Raw genomic sequence first — 23,167 nt, 5'->3', positions numbered from 1 at the left:
GGGATGAGAGGAAAAAATAAAACAAGATGAAACCAGAGAGGGAGATAAACCATAAGAAACTGTTAATCATAGGAAACAAACTGAGGGGTGTTGGAGGGGAGGGAGGTGGGGGGATGGGGTAACTGGGTGATGGACATTAAGGAGGGCACATGACGTAATGAGCACTGCGTATAAGACTGATGAATCACTGACCTCTATCTCTGAAATCAATAATACATTATATGTTAATTAATTGCATTTAAATTTAAAAAATCATTAGAGATAAAAACTTTTTGAAACTGCTGTGGTGAAATGTGGGTCAAAACGAATAATTATGTTAGCATGGTTGAGGACTAGCCTGTTTTTTTTTTTTTTTAAGATTTTATTTATTTGACAGAACGAGTGAGAGACAGCAAGAGCAGGAACACAAGCAGGGGGAGTGGGAGAGGGAGAAGCAGGCTTCCCGCTGAGCGGGGAGCCTGATGTGGGGGTCAATCCCAGGACCCCGGGATCATGACCTGAGCCGAAGGCAGACGCTTAACAACTGAGCCACCCAGGCGCCCCGAGGACTAACCTTTTTAGAGCCCCCAGTTTCCTCATATAGAAAGTGGGGATAATACCATCTACTTTCACTTGACTGTTGTCAGGTTTAAATAAAAATGACATTAATGTGTGTGATGCATTCAAATAACAACAGAGACTATCTCCAGTGCTTCAAATCTATTAGATCTATTAATGTCCTGTTCACAATGTTGCACCTTAGTACAAACCCTACACCATTCCTTTTAACATTCAAAGAAAAATTACTGAGCACCAGTCAGATACTGACAACTCCTCCATGAAGTCAGCTCTGACTAGACCAGCCAGATCTGCTTTCATTTTGGGAACTCCCTAACGCCTGACCATTCATTTCAGCACTTACTCAGTTATAATTCCATAGCAATGCTTTGTGTGTGCTTCCCACCCATAAAACTTGTCACTGAAAGGACAGAAAATGGTGTGTTTTTTCTTCGGTATTATCACAATGAAGGTCATACTTAATAAGTAACTAAGAAAAGAGTCCTTCTGGACTCTGGCTCTGGTTTTGCTCAAAGCTCAGCTCCTTAATCCATGCATCTGTTTTACAGCCTGCTGTATAGCCCGGTATAGTACTGGTTTTCAAACCATTTAACAGCAGCATCTTTTCAAGAAATAAAATCAATACTAACATCGATGCAAGCAGATCAGCTCTGGTTAAAATGAGAGCAAGGCCGGAAGTACTAACCTGACATCTGCCCCAGCTGTCATCCCCCTGTGGCACCCTATACAGAATCCCTGATCTATCTAGAACCAGTGTGAATACCTATGCAGTAGTAAGGACAGTACTGCCAGAACCCAGCTCTGACACTAACAAGGTTACCTGATTAATTTGACCCTTTCCCTCCATCTGCTTTCCAAAATCCCTCTAGTTTTGCTCCCTAGACAGGAAAGTCTCCAGGCTTAAAAGAAATGTCTTGAACACAGAGGGATAATTTTTTTAAAACCAGAGTTCTAGAGCAATGCTCATACCAAGAGTGCACAACTTACTGGGACCACACTATTTTTCCTTCTTATTTTAACAAGTGTTAAACTTCTGAAAGCAGGGGCACTTGGGTGGCTCAGTCATTAAGCGTCTGCCTTCGGCTCAGGTCATGATCCCAGGGTCCTGGGATTGAGCCCGGCATCGGGCTCTCTGCTCAGCGGGAAGCCTGCTTCTCCCTCTCCCACTCCCCCTGCTTGTGTTCCCTCCATTGCGGTCTCTCCCTGTCAAAAAAAAAAATTAAAAAAAAAAAAAAAAAAAACTTCTGAAAGCAAAGCAAAGCCAAAATAACACCCTGAGCAATTAGAGGAGAAGCTGGGACAAAGAGACATTCTAAGTGGCTTGTTCAATTTGTAAAGAACAGTCCTCACAATATGCTTCCTTATATTCATCATCAGTCAGGAATGATTGTACAAAAATTCTATCAACACTAAGACTCATCGTTTTGTTGCTAAAATAAATCCAGACAAGAGCAATGGACTTAGTGTAGGCACTTGAATCAGAATTTTTTTTAGCATTCAGCACCAACAGAAACACAGTCAGTGGGCCTGAGATAAGTGAAAACAGAAGTTGCCATAGTAACTTGCGCATTTACCCTAAAAAGGCATGAGTGGGGGTGGGGTGGGGAAGTAGGTCAATATTTCTACTTCTCTAGTCCTTGGCTTCCTCTCATTGAAAGCAGCATCCTCCTATCTCCCCATCCCTAACGTGAACAAGAGGGGAAAAAGTCAGATAGGCATTTCAAAATGCAAGGGGTGGGGAGAGGTCCAGGTGGAGGGAAGGAGAACCAAGAGGAGAGCCCACTGAAAACCTCACCAGTGCCCTGGGACTACCCCTGGGAAAGCAGCTGCTGATCAAGGGAACCAGTGCTAAGAAACTGTTGCTGGGTTACTGCAAATCAGAAATTGCCATTTTCCCTGTAGCAGTTTGAGTGCACCTAATGGAACACTTGGGAACGCATTATTAACAGCTTTGAGTTGAGGGTAGTGGTGGGGAGGGAATACTCTGGCATGGGAGAAACCCAAGGCCCTTTGCAAGAATGCCTCTTTGCAAGAGGCATTCTTTGATGGTTGAAACTACAAATAGAGCTCAAGCATGGCCTAAAAGACAGGGAGGGAGAAGGTTCCTTTTCAAAATAAGCTAATTCTGCTGACACAGAAACACAGTGCCCTTTGATATTTTGATCTGAAATGGCTACTAATCGAAGAGGGCAAAGGTAACTCTGGGCTCTGAGATGGCATGGAAAGTGCCAGAGCCCATTATAAGCTCTTTCACCTGCGGTGCCAACAAATGCAGGAAGCAGATTAAACAAAAAGCATTTGGAAACAGGCGCAGTTCCACCTTCCTGCAACTGTTAGTATCCTCACAGGGATAACCCAGTGTCTAAAGAGGGATAACCTAGGGCATTACTAATGATTTTAACAATTTGGTGTGAAAACCCCAATATTCTAGAAAATGACAGAAAGGATAATCCTATAGGGAGGTAAAAAAAAATTAGGACCATCTTTTTAAACAGTGGACATTTCAAACACTGACCTCTAGTTTCCCTACTGCATTGTACAGAGGTATAGACTTCTACATGATAGGTCATTCAAACTTGACTGGGAGACACATTTCTTTCTTTCTTTCTTTTTTTTTTTTTAAGATTTTATTTATTTATTTGTCAGAGAAAGAGAGAGCGAGAGCACAAACAGGGGGAGCGGCAGGCAGAGGAGAAGCAGGTCCCAGCTGAGCAGGGAGCCCGACGTGGGGCTTGATCCCAGGGCCCTGGGATCATGACCTGAGCCGAAGGCAGACGCTTAACCGATGAGCCACCCAGGTACCCCTGGGAGACTTCTTTCAACCCAGCAGCACACCTAGTAGCAAAGTGCAGAAAGGACAGGCTGAGTTTTCAATGTGAGCCCATGTATCAGAAGCATCTGCAAACTGTTGAGGTTCTGCACATGTCTCTACTGCTCTAGACACAGCAACATTTAAGGTGACTTGAAAGACCAAGTGCAACTAAGCCTTTGGGAGAGGAGCACCCAGAACATGCATATTGTATGGACAGGGGGTCAGAAAGCTGGAGGACCAGGTATCAGGCCCCCACAAATACTACAGGAGTACAGCGCCGAGCAATGTACACATAAACTTAACATGGAACCATGGCTCCAGCAAAAAGGTTGATCACTCTTGTGAAGGAACTTTGAGAATAAACAGATGCTATTCTATTACCACCTCTCAGTACAGCCCAGAAAAATTATTCGGTCTAACCAGTTCAGAAGTATTTTTCCTTTACCCACAATAGCACAGAGGACAAAGAGAAGTTGGTATAACAAATTATTATTATTTTTATTATTATGTTATGTTAATCACCATACATCATTAGTTTTTGATGTATAGAACAAATTATTTTTTAAAACATTCTATTCCAGGGGCACCTGGGTGGCTCAGTCAGTTGGGCATCTGCCTCAGGCTCAGGTCATGAATCCCAGGACCCTGGGATCGAGTCCCGAGTCCCGCATTGCATCGGGTTCTCTGCTCAGCAGGGAGTCTGCCTCTCCCTCCCTGTCTGCCCCTCCCTGCCGTTTGTGCACTCTCTCTCTCTCTCTCTCAAAATAAATAAAATCTTAAAAAACAAAAACAACAACAAAAACATTCTATTCCAGAAAATGTTCAAGCTTATTAAGCAGATGCAAAGTAGAGAGACTAGAATAATGACCTATTACCCAGCTTCAAAACTGACCAATATTCTACTGGTAATTTTAAAGCTAACACAGAACCTTTTACTGGAATGATCCCTGAATGTTACATATCAAAAGCCTGCAACTCCAAACAGCAATTTCTGTATTCCCCAATAACCCCAGGAAACAGCTTCTCTATGAAAGTATCAAACTAAACAGACTTCAATTTCAGTCCTTAAAGAATATCCAACAGAATAATTACATTTGCAAGGTGTTTCTACAGGTTATATTACCTGAACTTTTAATTCCCGAAAGACACACTTCTAATTCATTTATATCTGCTGAGCAAGAATGTGTTGCACAAACCCAGAGAAAGGCTCCATGGTCACCAAAGTCAGCCTTCTAGGACTTTTTTTTTTTTTTTTTTAAAGATTTTATTTATTTATTTGATAGAGAGAGAGACACAGCAAGAGAGTGAACACAAGCAGGGAGAATGGGAGAGGGAGAAGCAGGCTTCCCGCTGAGCAGGGAGCCAGACGTGGCGCTTGATCCCAGGACACTGGGATCATAACCTGAGCTGAAGGCAGACGCTTAACAACTGAGCCACCCAGGCGCCCCAGGACTATCTGATATTTCACAACCATTTCCCATTCTGAAATAAGCATTTGGGGCAAACTTCAGGGAAACCAAGGCAGTACAGATTTAGTTCATTTGTGATCTATTAAAACCCATCATGTGCTGGAATTTGGAGAAGCTAAAGCAAAGTCTTTACTTACTGGTACTGTAACATCATCATAAAAACTCCAAGCTAAAGCCCATCTCATTGTCCGACCTTGACAGAACTCAGTGTAGGTAACTTTAGGAACCTGAAACCAACAAACATGTCATCTTATCAAACTGAAGTAATTCTACCAGTATGTTTTGGGTTGTTGCCTCATGTTAATTATGTGTTGGTTTTTCTTTTTATCAGTTAACAAACACTACTATCCCAAAACAATAGCTATCTAAATTATCTCCCAACAAAGTTGTGTTTTGTTTTGTTTTTTCTCTCCTAAAACATTACAGAGAATTTAGAGTTCTGGTTTCAAAGTCCAAATATTCAAAACACCCAAAATAACACAGCTCTTCAAAGAACCACTGGTAAATGATTCAAATGGTTTTTTTCTTTTCTTTTCGGAAAGAGAGCCACCAAAGCCTAGCTAGATACAACTATGCAGTCTCCCTTTTGTCCCAGATTTTAGGGGAAAAAAATGAAACTACTTTGTTGCTGTTAGAATTTTAACAAAGAAAAGGTGTGATAGGGAAAACAGGATGGGTACAATGTCTGAGAGAAACCAGAAATCAGAAACTTGGTCTCTACCACTGACCACACATTTGACCCCCTTCTCTGAAAAGTCATCTGGTTCATGCTTACTTGTGCCCAAACACCATAAACTGGGAGAGGAGTCAAGGGGCAGTATTAATTTGCCACCTGCTTTTCAAAAGAGAAGCAAGGGGCTGAATTCATGTGGACTGCACCATAAAGGGAAGCAAACTTGCATGAGTATCATTCTAGTTCTAGCTGATCTTTGATAACTAGGTATGTGACCCAGAACAGGCCCCTAACGTATGTCAGTTTCGATCATAAAGCAGTCAGATGTGGAGTGAGTGGCAGGCAGAACCAAGTGTTCTGATTTCTGGTATCTCTCTGACATTGTACCCATCTTGTTTGCCTCCATCTTTTCTCTAATTGTCAAAGAAGGCCTTTTAAAAATAATTTATAAAAAGCTTCTTTTACAAAATTAAAAAATAAAAACAAAACACATTTAGAGTTTTAAGGTATAAAGGAAAATTCCATACTCTAACTCCCATCCAAAGTAGATGTATCAGAATAGTATTGACAAAGATTTACCCCTTGTATGCGAAGTTCTTCCTTCAGAGGAGCCAGGCTGCATTTTTTCCCGAGCATACAGCTATACCACCTAGGGAAAAAAAAATGAGAGAAGTAAAACACTGTTTACATGGTTACATTTTTAAATTAAGCATTTTTCACATGAAAAAAATGGGAACTCACAGCAAAAAATTTTTGAGTTAAGTTATAAGTAACAATAACAAAAATTTTATTTAGACAAAGAGCAAACCTAGCAAAGGAAAACAAAGGCACCTGGGTGGCTCAGTCCATTAAGCGTCTGCCCTCAGCTCAGGTCATGATCCTGAGGTCCTGGGATCGAGTCCTGTGTCGGGCTCCCCGCTCAGTGGGGAGTCTGCTTCTCCCTCTGCCCCTCCCCCGCTGCTCGTGCTCTCTCTCTCACATAAATAAATAAAATCTTAAAAAAATAATAATAATAAAGTAAGGGAAAACAAGCCCAAAGCAACTTAAAAAAACCAAAAACCACTTAGCCTCTCCAATGATTCAGGGCTGTACATATTTGGAAAGAGAGTGAAAAAGAGAGACTCCCCTGTGACACTCAGAATAAAGGCCATTTGGCCTTTAGGACAGAAATTAGTTAATAAATAACAATAAAAACATGTATACCTGAAACTACTACAGTGTTGTATGTCAAATTATACCTCAACTAAAAAAAGTATAAACACCCCCCATACCATCTTAATAAAAACTGTAAAATCTGGCATGTACCTATACTCTGAGATGGCCTCATCTGCAAATGATTTAAGGATATGTATTAGTGTTTCAAAAGAATATGAAGTCAATTTCTTCTATAGTAAACACAAATCTAGAAGAGGGAGTGGGGAGAAGATAGAATGAACTGGTTAAAAGGTAAAATAGAATTCAGCCTATGAAAGATTAACTACTATACATTCTATCATAAGCAACTAGGAAACCTGGCAAAATATATGTAACAGTTGTTTTTCAGACATAGGACAACTGCAGTGAAAACCTATAATCTCCAGGAGGGAAACCAGGTGAGTCCCATAATTGACAAAGCTTACTGCCTAAAGGAAATTTCCAAGCAGCAATACAGGGAAAGGAAACTCAGAGTCCAATAATCTTGAATTGGTGAGCAAGAGCCTGGATTTCAAAGGCCCAGGCAGTAAGGATTTGAAGAGCAAAATACAAGAGAGGAAGGACTTGCACAGAGAGAGAATTCTAGGCATCTGCAGAAAAGTTCCCTGGAATATTTTACAGAATAAGGATTTGCACCTGTGAGGTGGAACTCCATGAAACAAGGGAAAAAATTCCCAGAGGGGCCCCTGAGTGGCTCAATCGATTAAGCATCCAACTTTGATTTCCGCTCTGGTCATGATGTCAGGGTCCTGGGACCAAGCCCTGCGTTGGGCTACACGCTCAACAAGGAGTCTGCTTAAGGATTCTCTCCCCACCCCCAACTCTCTAAAATAAATATTAAAAAAAAAAATTCCCAAAAAGCAATAAGCTGAACAATTCCTGGAGTCCAGACATAGCTAGACTAGTTTGCAGTTCTACTGGCCAGAGCAGAAAGCCCTTGTTAATAAAAAGGGCATCTATCTAGTGGAGTCCTAGAAAGGATACTGCTTTGTAATGAGTCTAGAGGCTATTCTATATTTACCCTATTGAAGCTTAAAAGTAAAACTCAAAAGGCTCAAAGATCACAAGTAACTTAAGTAAGCATCAGAATCTGACATTCTTTAAAGGAACACGATGAAATACAGCACCCCAAAACATAAGTAAGATTTGCAATGTCTAGTATCCAATAAAAATAACCAGATATTAACAAAACATGGACATGGTGAGGAGCATGAGGGAAGATATAAAAACCAACCAAATGGAACTTTTAGACATGAAAATTATGATACCTAAAATGAAAAATTCACTGGATGGGATTAACAACATACCAGACTCTGCAAAAGAAAAGACCTGTGGAAGACACAGCAACAGAAACTATCCAAAATAAAGCACATGGGGGGAAAAAAGACTGGGGAAAAAAAACAACACACACACAGCACAACGTGACCTGTGGGACAGTATCAAGCAGCACACATTAAGTGGTGTTTCAGAAAAGGGGTATAATGATAATTAATTAGACTAGAAACAGTAACAAGAGAATCATAGTTTTCTTAAACATTTAAATCTTATATAAAATGTTTAAAGTATGATGACATTGGGAATGATATCCACCCTCCACTTCTATTCAAAAATCGTACTAGAGAGTCTAGTCAGTACAAAAAAGTGATAAAATGCATACAGACTGCAAAGAAAGAAAACTGTCTTTCTTAACAGAAGACATGACCATCTATGTAGAAATTTCTTTGAAATCTAGGGAAAAGCTACTAGAGTAAATGAATTCAGCAAGGTCACAGGATAAAAGCTCAATATAAAATCAACTGTATTTCCTTATAGTAGCAATACATAACTAGAAATTAAAATTTAAAAATTCAATTTACAATAGCTTCAAAATACATGAAATACTTACGAATAAAATTAACACAATATGTGCAAGAAAACCATCAAACACTGCTGAAAGAATTCAAAGATCTAAATAAATGAAGAGCTATGCCATGTTGGGATGGAGATTTAACATTGGTAAGCTATCAGTTCTCTCCAATTTGATCTATAAAAATTGATAAAATCCCAACCAAAATCCCCGTAAGATTTTTCATAGAAATTGATAAACTGATTCTAAAATTTATACGGAAATGAAAGATTTCAAATAGCCACAACAATTTTTTGAAAAAGAACAACAAAATTGGAGGACTTATACTACTGAATTCAAGACTTATTATAAAGCTCTGATATTAAGACAATATGGTAATGGCATAAATATAGACATACAGATCAAGAGAATGGAATGTAGTCCAGAAACAGATTCACTTATATTATCAGTTGATTTTAAACCAAAGTACCCAAAGCTTACTTTTCAAAAGACACTGTTATAAAATTAAAAAGGCAAACCACAGACTGGGAGGAAATACTTGCAAAATACATCTGACAAAGGGCTTGTATCCAGCATATATAAGGAACTCCTAAACTTAGTAAGATTAATAAACAGATAAAAAGAGATACAGGGAGACTTCTAGTTTCTAGTCCAACATGTAAGAAGTTAGAAGTCAGTACACTGTTTAAAGTAAAAAACCTAACCATCTGAAAAACTAAAAACTCTTCCTACATCCATCACAGAGCAACTCAAAGGGAAAACAACTGCCTCTAAAATCAGACTACCAGGTGAATATAAAGAACCACAACTCACTAAACAGAAATCCAGGAGCAAACCACCATGGCAATCATTGCTAAGCTAGGGAAACCTGAATTGTAACTGAAAAATTGCTGGAGATGCAGCATTGACAAGTCTGAGAAATAAAAACCCCAGGAGGACTCCATCATCAGGACCCCAAACTTCTGTGAATTTTACCTCCAGGAGCTTGACCAGGTCCACAGTGAATATGGGAGAAAAAAATCTCTGTGCTTCCAGCAGGAAAAGAGAAAAAGGGGTAATTTTGAAATAGGCTAGAGCATCCTGTTCTTAACAAGGCCTGACCTCAAGAGAAACTAGTTAACCAGATCCTAGCCTGTTGGGGTATTATGAGAACCTAACTGACCTGGAGGAATGGCATCATCCAACTCCAGCCTACTTTAGCAATCCTGTCCCAACAAGGGAGAGGGGGAGGAGGTAAGGAGGGACTGAGAAGCATGTGTGAAGTTCACAATCCAGAGGCACAGACTCACTAAAAGATGGAGACCTACTCACAGGACATGTTTCCCCTCTCCCCACACCTCACCACCACATTACAAAGGCCTATTTATATTTACAGCAGTTCCTTCTACCCAGTATATTATGTCCTTCTATCAAGAAAAAATTACAGGGTGCCTGGGTGGCTCAGTTGGTTGAGCAACTGCCTTCGGCCCAGGTCATGATCCTGGAGTCCCAGGATCGAGTTCCACATTGGGCTCCCAGTTCAGCGGGGAGTCTGCTTCTCCCTCTGACCCTCCTCCCTCTCGTGCTTTCTATCTCTCATTCTCTCTCTCTCAAATAAATAAATAAAATCTTTAAAAAAAAAAGAATTACAAAACATACTAAAAGGCAAAAAACAGTTTGAAGAGACAGAGCTAGCATCAGAACCATACATGGTAAGAGTGTTGGAGTTATCGGAGTAGGAATTTAAAACTATGATTAAGACGCTAAGGGCTCAGGACGCCTGGGTGGTTCAGCTGGTTAAGTTGGCCTTAGGCTCAAGTCATGATCCCAGGGTCCTGGGACTGAGTCCTGCATCGGGCTCCTCGCTGAGCAGGGAGCCTGCTTCTCCCTCTGCCTGCCACATCCCCCTGCTTGTGCTCTCTCACTCTCTGACAAATAAAATCTTTAAAAAAAAAAAAAAAAACACACAAGATGCTAAAGGGCTCTAATGGATACAGCAGAGAGCATGAAAAAACAGATGGGCAATGTAAGCAGAGAGATGGAAATTCTAAAAAAGAACCAAAAAGAAATGCTAGAGATCAAAAACACTGTAACAGAAAGGAAGAATGCCTTTAATGGGCTCATCGGTAGACTGGACCCAGAGGAAGAAAGAATCTCTGAGTCTGAGGCTATCTCAATAAAACTGCCAAAAGTGAAAAGCAAAGAGTAAAGGCACAGGAAAACAAAACAAAACAAAAAAACACAATACAATATCCAGGAACTATGGGACAACTACAAAAGGTGTAAAGTATGTGTGACTGGAATTCCAGAAGAAAAAGAAAGGTGCAGAAAAAATATCTGAAACCATAATGGCTGAGAATTTCCACCAAGTTCATGTCAGACACCAAATCACAGATTCAGGAAGCTCAGAGATCACTGAGCAGGCAAAATGCCAAAAAAATTATACCTAAGACATATGATTTTCAAAATACAGAAAACCAAACATAAAGAAAAAATCCTGAAAGAAGCCAGAGGGAAAAAGCTACACTATTTACAGAGGAACAAAGGAAAGAATTACATCAAACTTCTCTTAAGAACCATGCAAGCAAGAAGAGAGTGGAGTGAAATGTTTAAAACACTGAGAGGAAAAAACCCACCAACCTAGAATTCTATTCCTTGCAAAATGCCCTTCAAAAGTGAAGGCAAAATAAGACTTCCTCAAACAGAAATTGAGGGAATTTGTTGCCAGTTCCTTTTCTAGAGAACTTCTCTTGACATTTACAAGACCTTACAAGAAGAAAAATGGTATCGGGTCAGAAACTCAGATCTATATAAGAAAAATGGAGAAAAAGGGAGAAGAAGAAATAAGTGAAGGTTTAAAAAAAAAACCTAAAAGTTATTTTTTTTTCAAAAAATGATTTTATTTATTTATATGAGAGAGAGAGCACGCACGCGAGCAGGGGAAGGGGTAGAGGGAGAAGCAGACTCTCTGCTGAGTGGGGAGCTCGATGCGGGACTCGATCCCAGGACCCCAGGATCATGACCTGAGCTGAAGGCAGACACTAACTGGCTGAGCCACCCAAGAGTCCCAAAACTTTTTATTTTTATTTTCACTGTTTTTCAAAACTTTTAAAATTTTTAATGGCTGTAACAGGTAACAGTTTGTTAAAAATAACAATACCAACAATGTATTTGATTATGTATGCTAATAAATATATACGTATAAATGAATGACAGCAAAGATATAAGGAACATGAAAGAATTTTTATATTTACAAGTTTTATCAAAATATAGCATATATAGTAAAATTATCCAATTTTAAGTATATAATTCAATGAGTTTTGACAAATGTGTATATTACCACCACCACAATCACGATATAGAACATTTACATCACCCTAAAAAGTTCCCTAGTGACCCACTGCAGTCTTTGCCCCCCTACCCCAGCCTCTAGTGGCCGCCAGTCATTTTGTCTTAATCGTTTTGCCTATTCCAGACTTTCACATAAATGCAATCACAGAGAATTTTTTTTTATCTGGCTTTGTATTTTTTTTTTTTTTAAAGATTTTATCCATTTGACAGAGACAGAGACAGCGAGAGCAGGAACACAAGCAGGGGGAGTGGGAGAGGGAGAAGCGGGCCTCCCTGCGAGGAGGGAGCCCGATGTGGGACTCGATCCCAGGACCCCGGGATCATGACCTGAGCTGAAGGCAGACGCCCAACAAATGAGCCACCCAGGCGCCCCTCTGGCTTTGTATTGTAAATACACTGGCAGTTGGTTCCAACTTAATACATTAAATAATATAAATAAAAATCTCATTGTTTATAGAAGTATGAGAAATACTATTATATTGCTATAGAAATAGTTTGCACTAACCAATATTTTGTTTTCATTGTTTGTGGATTTAACAATAGCTGACTGCCCCTATTTTTGTTTAGTCAATCAGTTTTCCCTTTGAAAAGACAAATTATTGTTTAATCTAAACTACTTTAAACAAACCTGGGTAAATTTACTTATAGCATAATCAATTTCATTTGGTGGCTTTAAAATGTTTGGGACAAAAACAATATGCTCCCTTTAAGAAGACAGTAGAGAAATCATTATTTCAACAGAGAAATCATTAACCAGGAATTAAAAGCCTTTGGTACGTTAGGAACAAGATGGAAAAAAGAAATTAAGAGCAATTAGTGCTCACACAGTAACCATATAAAATAGGTTAACACCTTTCCTTTAAAATTAGCATTCCTGAACATATTAGATCAGAATCACCAGAAACCAAGAAACAGCCCAGAACAAAGACAAAAGAAAGATAGTATACATTTCCTCAGGAGATGAAGGAAAGTAAATATTTATATAAGTAAGTCTTCTCACAGTTAAATATGTCCTTGGTAGTTAACAATGGCTTGGTAGAGTTCACATTTCTTTTAACTTTGCTGTAAGCTGAATACTATATTGGAATCTTTTAAGATTTAATCTCATCAATAACTTTTCTGCAGCATTTATATTTCTTAAAGGAAAAGCAGAAGGGCGCCTGGGTGGCTCAGTCATTAAGCCTCTGCCTTCGGCTCGGGTCATGATCCCAGGGTCCTGGGATGGAGTCCCATATTGGGCTCCCTGCTCAGTGGGATGCCTGCTTCTCCCTCGTCCACTCCCCCTACTTGTGTTCCTGCTCTTGTGCTCACTCGCTCTCTCTTTCAAGTAAGTTATAAATAAAATCTTAAAAAAAAAAAAAGTAACAGGGTGTATTAAAATTCTGAGTTGACTTCACTTCAGAAAATGCCTACCCATTAGATCCTAGCTACTCTCAACAGGCATCTTGTGACAACTAATCAAAATGCAAGTAGAAAAAAAAAATGAACAAAAGGAAAATCTAGTTACCCAGGAGACTCTGAACCCATTACACTATTTTAATGATGAAAGTAGCACTCTAGTCATTACAGCATTTAGTAACTCCTCTGAGACAGTAGCTTTCAAGAAAAATTATTTTGAAATAATTTCAAGTGTACAGAAGAGTTGCAAGATTAGTACAAACGATTCCAGTATACTCTTCACCCAGATTCATCAATCAACATTTTCCTCCATTTGCTTGCTCTGTGTTTTTTTAAAACCAATTGAGAGTTAGCATCATCATGCCCCTTTCACCCTAAATATTTTGGCACGTACATTTTAAAAACAAGGACATTCTCCCTCATAACCACAGAACAATTATCAAATTGAGAAAATTTAACACTTGCATAGTACTATTTATATTGGGAATACAGTCCATTTTCAAATGTCACCAATTATCCCTATAATGTCCTTCATGGCAATTTTCTCCCCCGATGCAAGATCCAATCTAAGATCCTGCATTTCATTTCTGTGTCAAGTCTCTTTAGTCTCCTTCAATCCTGAACAGTTCCTCATTCAGCCTTTTTTTTTTTTTTCCATGACCTTTATATTTCTGGAGAAATATTTTACAAAACGCTTCCAAGTTGGTTTGTCTGAAGTTTCCTCAGAGTTAGGTTGAAGCTACACACGATGGGCATAAAGAGCCCATCTCAATAAAACTGCCAAAAGTGGTTCTGAAGTTGGTTTGTCTGAAGTTTCCTCAGAGTTAGGTTGAAGCTACACACGATGGGCATAAAGAGCAGAGTGCTATTGTGTCCTTCTGGGTGCAGCGCATCAGAAGGTGATCACCCGCTCAAGGTGGAATCCCCCAGGCTTCTCTACTGTAAGGTTACCATATTTCTTTGTGATTATAAGTCATCTGTGGGGAGATACTCTGAAACTATTAACATCCTGTTTCTCTTCAAATTTTCCACTGTTGATCTTCCATGAATCAATTATTAAAATAATGATGGCAGGGGCGCCTGGGTGGCTCAGGCGGGTAAGCAGCTGCCTTTGGCTCAGGTCATGATCCCAGGGTCCTGGGATCGAGTCCTGCATTGGGCTCCCTGCTCGGCGGGGAGCCTGCTTCTCCCTCTCCCTCTGCCTGCCTCTCTGCCTACTTGTATTATCTCTGGCAAATAAATAAATAAAACCTTTAAAAAAATAAAAAATAAAATAAAATAATGGCCAAATGGTGATTTTTCTAACTTTATTCTTTCTACATGTATTAGTTGGCATTCTACTATAACAACTTTTCCTCTCTCCTCTTTGCTTATTTTATTTAATGGCTTAAAACCCATTATTGTCATTATTTATTATGAAAATCATATTGTCTCCACCCCAAAACTGCTAGAACTCATACAGGAATTCAGTAAAGTGGCAGGATATAAAATGCACAGAAATCAGTGGCATTCCTATACACCAACAAGAAGACAGAAAAGAGAGAAATTAAGGAGTCGATCCCATTTACAACTGCACCCAAAACATAAGATACCGAGGAATAAATCTAACCAAAGAGGCAAAGAATTTGTACTCAGAAAACTATAAAATACTCATGAAACAAATTGAGGAAGACACAAAGAAATGGAAAAACGTTCCTTGCTCATGGATTGGAAGAACAAATATTGTGAAAATGTCAATGCTACCTAGAGCAATCTACACATTCAATGCAATCCCCATCAAAATACCATCCACTTTTTTCAAAGAAATGGAACAAATAATCCTAATATTTGTATGGAACCAGAAAAGACCCCGAATAGCCAGAGGAATGCTGAAAAAGAAAAGTAAAGCTGGCAGCATCACAATTCCAGACTTCAAGCTCTATTACAAAGCTGTCATCATCAAGACAGTATGGTAGTGGCACAAAAACAGACACATAGATCAATGGAACAGAAGAGAGCCCAGAGATGGACCCTCAACTCTATGGTCAACTCATCTTTGACAAAGCAGGAAATAATGTCCAGTGGAAAAAAGACAGTCTCTTCAACAAATGGTGTTGGGAAACTTGGACAGCCACATGCAGAAGAATGAAACTGGACCATTTCCTTACACCACACACAAAAATAGACTCCAAATGGTTGAAAGACCTCAATGTGAAACAGGAGTCCATCAACATTCTAAAGGAGAACACAGGCAGCAACCTCTTCGACCTCAGCTGCAGCAACTTCTTCCTAGAAACATCACCAAAGGAAAGGGAAGCAAGGGCAAAAATGAACTATTGGGACTTCATCAAGATAAAAAGCACAGCAAAAGAAACAGTCAACAGAACCAAAAGACAACTGACAGAATGGGACAAGATACTTGCAAACGACATTATCAGATAAAGGGCTAGTATCCAAAATCTATAAAGAACTTATTAAACTCAACACCCAAAGAACAAATGATCCAATCAAGAAATGGGCAGAAGACATGAACAGACATTTTTCCAAAGAAGACATCCAAATGGCCAACAGACACATGAAAAAGTGCTCAACATCGCTCGGCATCAGGGAAATCCAAATCAAAACCTCAATGAGATATCACCTCACACCAGTCAGAATGGCTAAAATTAACAAGTCAGGGAACGACAGATGTTGGCGGGGATGTGGAGAAAGGGGAACCCTCCTACACTGTTGGTGGGAATGCAAGCTGGTGCAGCCACTCTGGAAAACAGTATGGAGGTTCTTCAAAAAGTTGAAAATAGAGCTACCATACGATCCAGCAATGGCACTACGGGGTATTTACCACAAAGATACAAATGTAGGGACCCGAAGGGGTACGTGCACCCCAATGTTTATAGCAGCAATGTCCATAATAGCCAAACTGTGGAAAGAGCCAAGATGTCCATCGACAGATGAATAAAGAAGATGTGGTATATGTGGTGTGTGTGTGTGTATATACACCACACACACACACACACACACACACACACACACACACACACACACACACACACAGAGGAATATTATGCAGCCATCAAAAGGAATGAAAGCTTGCCATTTGCAACGACATGGATAGAACTGGAGAGTGTTATGCTGAGTGAAATAAGTCAATCAGAGAAAGACATGTATCACATGACCTCACTGATATGAGGAATTCTTAATCTCAGGAAACAAACTGAGGGTTCCTGGAGTGGTGGCGGGGGGAGGGATGGGGCAGCTGGGTGATAGACACTGGGGAGGGTATGTGCTATGGTGAGCGCTGTAAATTGTGCAAGACTGTTGAATCACAGATCTGTAACTCTGAAACAAATAATACATTGTATGTTTAAAAAAAAAAGAAGATAGCAGGAGGGGAAGAATGAAGGGGACTAAATCGGAGGGGTAGACGAACCATGAGAGACGATGGACTCTGAAAAACAAACTGAGGGTTCTAGAGGGGAGGGGGGTGGGGGGATGGGTTAGCCTGGTTAAAGAGAGCACATTCTGCGTGGAGCACTGGGTGTTATGCACAATGAATCATGGAACACTACATCAAAAACTAATGATGTAATGTATGGTGATTAACATAACAATAAAAAATTAAAAAAAGAAGAAGAAGATAGCAGGAGAGGAAGAATGAAGGGGGAAATCGGAGGGGGAAATGAACCATGAAAGATGATGGACTCTGAAAAACAAACTGAGGGTTCTAGAGGGGAGGGGGTCAGGAGGATGGGTTAGCCTGGTGATGGGTATTAAAGAGGGCACGTTCTGCATGGAGCACTAGGTATTATACGCAAATAATGAATCATGGAACACTACATCAAAAACTAATGATATAATGTATGGTGATTAACATAATAAAAAAAAATCATATTGTCACAGATTTGGCTTGAACTGGCTCCTATATCCTTTTGACATGTCATATTTTGAGCACTTGCTTATTTTTTGGTATTATAAGACATTCCAGGCTCTTAAACTTACCTTTACCCAGCACTGGAATCACCCATTTCTACAAGGGGCCTGGTTCTTTTTAGTGGGGATTGGTTATTTTATATTTATTTACTTTTTAAAAGATTATTTATTTGAGAGAGAGAGAGAGAGAGAGAGAGAGAGCAAACGAGCATGAGCAGAGGGAGGGGCAGAGGGAAAAGCAGACTCCTCACTGAGCAGGGAGCCCCAATGCGGGGCCCAATCCCAGGACCCTGAGATCATGACCTGAGCCGAAGGCAGACGCTTAGCCGACTGAGCCACCCAGGCACCCCGGGATTGGTTATTTTAAAACACCAAATCTTAATCTGAAGTGTAATGTAGAAAAACAGATAGAAGCAGAGGTTTGGCATGTTAAGTGGCAATGAGCATAGTCTAAAAACTTCTCTAGCTGTAGAACCTAACATTTTGCTGCCTATAACAAATTACCAGAATAAATGCCCCTAAGTATGCAGCAGAGTAGCCCTAATGTCTATCCAGTCTCAAAATTTTATATTTAAAGTACCGTAAATTACAAATCCACATGGCTAAAAATAAACTTTCATTCTATGTTTTTCTTAAAAAAGTAGTTTTAATTATTCACACACATTTTTACATGTGCAAGAAACACTAGAACAAGATTCTCCAAGAGTGGGGCCAAGGCTTTTCATTCTTTGGTATTTCTTTCTATTTAAACATTTTTTTACATTTTATTTATTTATTTGAGAGAGAGAGCGCATGAGTGTGGGGATGGGCAGAGAGAGAGGGAGAAGCAGACTCCCCACTGAGTATGGAGCCCGATGCAGGGCTTGATAAGGGCTCAATTGCTGGATGCTGAGACCACGACCTGAGCCAAAGTTAGACACTTAACCAACTGAGCCACCCAGGCGCCCCTTGGTATTCCTTTTTGTAACTGCCTGATGAACTAAAAATACATGTTTTATTGTAACAACTCTCTTCTCTGACCGCTTAAAGTAGAACCAGTGACTACCTACTATAGGTGGATATGTCATAAAAACAGATACAGCTAGCTCGTCATGGCATGAGCAACTGGATTCAACCTTTTCTCCCTAAGACCTGAGCAGTCACCAATCAACAACGCTCTGCCACATCAAACTTGAAAGGAATTAAACTATGATACATAAATTAAGGTGATGAAAAGCACATAAACTGATTCATTAAAAAAAAATCATATAGTAGCCCCTCATCCTTCAAGCTGCTTATTCTTCATCTTCCTACTTGAGTAGGAAGAAAAAAATCAAAATACAGCATCTGTCTCCTGTGGAGCTCACAATTAAGAAATACTTTTAGGTTTAAATTGAGAAAAAAGCTCTTCTACCTGGAGAATAGGCTGGTATACTATCTGTCCCCCAATACATTTCTACATTCTGTATCTGTGTAGTGAGTTGGTACACTGGAGCAAGGGGTGCATTTCTTTCTAATGACACCCAAAAAACACTTTTATTGATTTGCAACCCTACAATGGGTCCCAATCAAAGATGAAACCAGAGGTCAAAGACAGCCATTCACAATAGTCTCATTAGATTTATCTGTAGCAGTTCAGTAACAAACGAGAAGTGGTATGTTTTTTGTAACAATGAGAAAAAGAATAAATATAATGCCCAATTATAAGGAATTACTTAATTATGGACTGTTGTCAAGCTATTTAAAATTACTGCTATGCACATACCATTAACCACAAAGAAACAAAGGAATGAAAAAAGTAAAGTTAAAAACAAAAGCAGAAGACAAAATTATTGGTATTCATGATTACAACTGTGGGAATGAAAAAAGGGGAAATTGGCAGGAAATGCACCCAAAATAAACTCATAGTGTGTCAAAGTGCTGAGATCAATGTTTTCTTCATTTTCTAATTTTCTCTAAGGGTGATTATTTTAAAAAGATTAAAATTATAGGGGCACCTGGGTGGCTCAATCAGTTAAGCATCCAACTCTTGGTTTTGGCTCAGGTCATGATCTCTGGGTTGTGAGATCAAGCCCCATGTCAGGCTCCACACTCAATGGGGAGTCTGCTTGAGAGACTCTCTCTCTCTCTCCATCCCTCCCCTGACTCGTGCACACTCTCTCTAAAATAAATAAATAAATCTTTTTTTTTTAAAGGAAAGATAAAATTATAAAAAATAGTAGTAACATCTAACATTTAGATAGCACTTCAGTTTACATGTACATTCATATGTAATTTCTCTTTATTCTCTGAACAACTAACTGGTGGCTTACCCTTTTATAAAGACAAGTCAAAGTTTATAGGAAAATGGAGTCTTTCAGCTGAAGAACTGATTAAAAGCCCAGTTATAAAATCTACAATTATTCCCTGCAACTATTACTTATAGTACCCCATAACTATACTAGCACCTACTTTAAAAAAACAAGAGGGGAGGGGTGCCTGGGTGGCTCAGTCAGTTAAGCATATGCCTTTGGCTCAGGTCATGATCCCAGGATCCTGGGTTCCAGCCCTGCATCGGGCTCCCTGCTCAGTGGGGAGCCTGCTTCTCCCTCCCTCTGCACCCCCCATGCTTGCTCTCTCTCACTCTCAAATAAATAAATAAAATCTTAAAAATAAAAAAATAAACAGAAGGGGAGGGGGAGTTCTTTATTAAAATAACATAACAAAGTACTTGCAACATCCTTTCAACACAGTGGACCACACATGTAAATCTACTGAATTCCTACAACAGTTAAGATGATCCTCTTTGATATTCATTATATCAAATATGTGTTCATTTAATTCTATGACCCACTATTATTATCCCATTTTACCAATAAGAAAACAAAATTTAAGTCAAAGAATTACATTCAAAAGGCACAGATTATTCGATTTATTGCCCATCACCAAATATGTAGAGTATATACAGACCCAAGAAGTATCTACCATCTGGTAGGGGGTAGGGATTAGAAAGGAAAAAGCAAAAAGAGGAAAAATGGTGAAATCTGTATTAAGTTAGAACTTTGCAGATACAGGGGCGCCTGGGTGGCTCAGTCATTAAGCGTCTGCCTTCGGCTCAGGTCATGATCCCAGGGTCCTAGGATCGAGCCCCACATTAGGCTCCCTGCTCGGCGGGAAGCCTGCTTCTCCCTCTCCCGCTCCCGCTCCCTCTGCTTGTGTTCCCTCTCTCACTGTGTCTCTGTCAAATAAATAAAATCTTAAAAAAAAAAAAAAAAAAAGAACTTTGCAGATACAGATCTCTGGTTCCTGGAAAAATCATAAAATAACTGCCATAAAGGGCATCAGCTTCAGACCTAATAACCAATGACAAGACTGGAATTAAGGCCATGAGGAGTCTGACCAAGTCTGCTGATCTATTTAGAAGCTTTGGTGAGTGAGTCTCTAAAAAAGAAAATGCTATGAAGTAAGCTCAAGTCACAGGCACAAAACATGAAAGGTAAGGATGACAAGCACTTACAAATCTTCATCAGCACTAGAAAGGCTGTCTACTCAGAAGTCTAGCCACACGCTGGAGCTGCAGCCGCCGCAGAGGGTGGTGGGAAGAGTACTAGACCAGAATCAGGAGATCCAGGTCCCAAGCTTCTAATCTGTAAAACTAAGATACTGGATAACTTTACCTCCCAAGAGCCTCCCGGCTGTAAAATTCTTTAAGGTACACAACCACACTGCAGGTGCTACTGAGCATGACTTAGGTGAGGCATGAATTGTAACAGGGAGATGAGGCATCTTGAGTGCCACCACTGAGATCAGTCCAACAAATTTAACTGATTTCACCCCATGTTACAAATTCTGCTTAGTTCCTACACTTTTTCAGTAATAAGAAGAAAAAAATTCTAGAGGAATAAGCAGCAGATGGTAGGGTTAAAATACTTGTTTTTAGTCACTTATTCAGAGCTTCAAAATATAGGCATACCTCATTTTTTGTGCCTTCTTTTATTGCACTTCACAGATTTTTCTTTTTTTTAACAAACTGAAATTTGGGGCAATCCTGCATTGAGCAACTCTACTGACACCATTTTCCCAATAGCCATTGCTCAATTTGTGTCTCTGTGTCACATTTTGGTAAATCTCCCAGTATTTCAAACGTTTTCATTATCATAGTATTTGTTATGATGGTCTGTGATAGTACTACTGTAATTATTTTGGGGTGTCACAAATCACACCCACGTAAAATGGTGAACTTGATCAGTGAATGTTTTGTGTGTTTGACTGCTCTACCAACCAGCTGTTCTCCCATCCCTCTCCCTCTCTTCTCTATTCCCTGAGACACTATGATACTGAAATTAGGCCAATTAACAATCCTACAACAGCCTCGAAGTGTTCAAATGAAAGGGGGGTCCACTTCTCTCACTTTCAGTCAAACGCTAGAGGTGATTAAGCTCAGTGAGGAAGGCATGTCAAAAGGCAAGAGAGGCCAAAAGCTAGGCCTCTTGTGACTGTTAGCCAAGTTGTGAATGCAAAGAAAAATTTCTTGAAGGAAATTAGAAGTGCTACCCTAGTGAACACATTAATGATAAGAAAGCAAAACAGTTTGCTGATATAGAGAAAGTTTTAGTGGTCTGGATAGACAATCACACCAGCTGCAACGTTCTCTTAAACCAAAGGCTAATCTAGAGTTGGGTCCTATTTCTCTTCAATTCTATGAAGGCTGAGAAAGGTGAGGAAGCTGCCAAGAAAAGCTTGAGGCTAGCAGAGGCTCATTCATGAGGTTTTAAGGAAAGAAGCCATCTTCAGAACATAAAAATGCAAGGTGAAGCGGCAAGTGCTGATGCAGAAGTTGCAGCAAGTTATGCTGAAGATTTAGCTAAGATCATTAATGAAGGTGACTACATTAAACAATAGATGTTCCATGTAGATGAAACAATCTTATATTGAAACAAGATGTCATCTAGGGCTTTCATAGCTAGAGAGCTTCAAAGGACAGGATGACTCTCTTGTTAGGGGCCAATGCAGCTGAGTGATTTAAGTTGAAGCCAATGCTCACTGAACATTCAGAAAATCCTAGGGCCCTTAAGAATTATGCTAAATTTACTCTGCTTGAGCTCTATAAATGGAACAAAAGCCTGGGTGACAACACAATGTTTACAACATAGTTTACTGAATATTTTAAGCCCACCATTGAGACCTAGTGCTCAGAATAAAAGATTCCTTTCAAAATATTGCTGCTCACTGACAATGCACCTCATCACCCAAGAGCCCTGATGGCGACGCACAATGAGATAAATGATGTTTTCATGCCTGCTAACACAACATCCACTCTGCAGCCCGTGGATCAAGCAGTAATTTTGACTTTCAAATCTTATATTTATGAAATACCTTTCATAAAGCTCTAGCTGCCATAGATAGTGATTCCTCTCATGGATCTGGACAAAGTATACAGAATACCTTCTGGAAAGGCTTCACCATTCTAGATGCCATTAAGAACATTTGGGATTCACGGAAAGAGGTCAAAATAACAACATTAACAAAAGTTTGGAATGAAGCCGATTCCATCCCACATGAATGACTTTTGGGGCCTTAAGACTTTAGTGGAGGAAGTAACCACAGATGTGGTGGAAATCGCAAGAGAATCAGAATTAGAAGTAGAACTTGAAGATGTGACTCAATAGCTGCAATCTCATGATAAAACTCGAATGGATGAGGAGATGCTTTTTGTGGATGAGCAAAGAAAGTAGCTTCTTGAGCTAGAATCTATTCCTAGTGAAGATGCTATGAAGACTGTTGAAATAACAACAAAGGATTTAGAATTTTACATAAACTTAGTATAGAAGTGGCAGCAGGGTTTGAGAGAATTGACTCTAATTTTGAAAGAAGTTCTGCTGTGAGTGGAATGTTATCAAACAGCATCACATTCTACAGAGAAATGGTGTGAAAGAGTCAATGCAGCAATCTTCATTGTTGTCTTATTTAAAGAAACTGCCACAGCCACTCCAACTTTCAGCCACCACCAGTGAGCAGCC

General features: G+C 39.6%; 1 protein-coding gene across 2 annotated transcripts in view; it reads right to left on the bottom strand.

Moving 5' to 3' along the window:
• METTL16 (methyltransferase 16, RNA N6-adenosine) overlaps positions 1–23,167 on the bottom strand; it is an 84,600-nt gene that overhangs the window by 16,082 nt on the left and 45,351 nt on the right. For both annotated transcript variants that reach the window (XM_025851232.2, XM_073879261.1), the window contains exons 7-8: positions 6,092–6,161; positions 4,977–5,066 (exon numbers count right to left, since the gene is read on the bottom strand). In XM_025851232.2, the coding sequence (XP_025707017.1) occupies positions 4,977–5,066; positions 6,092–6,161 (160 nt within the window). The remainder of the gene's footprint in view (positions 1–4,976; positions 5,067–6,091; positions 6,162–23,167) is intronic.

Source organism: Callorhinus ursinus, unplaced genomic scaffold, assembly GCF_003265705.2.
Source record: "Callorhinus ursinus isolate GAN/ISIS: 27379988/994484 unplaced genomic scaffold, GSC_fseal_2.0 scaffold34, whole genome shotgun sequence".
NCBI classification, from domain to species: domain Eukaryota; kingdom Metazoa; phylum Chordata; class Mammalia; order Carnivora; family Otariidae; genus Callorhinus; species Callorhinus ursinus.
This window is presented reverse-complemented; position numbering and strand designations above follow the sequence as displayed.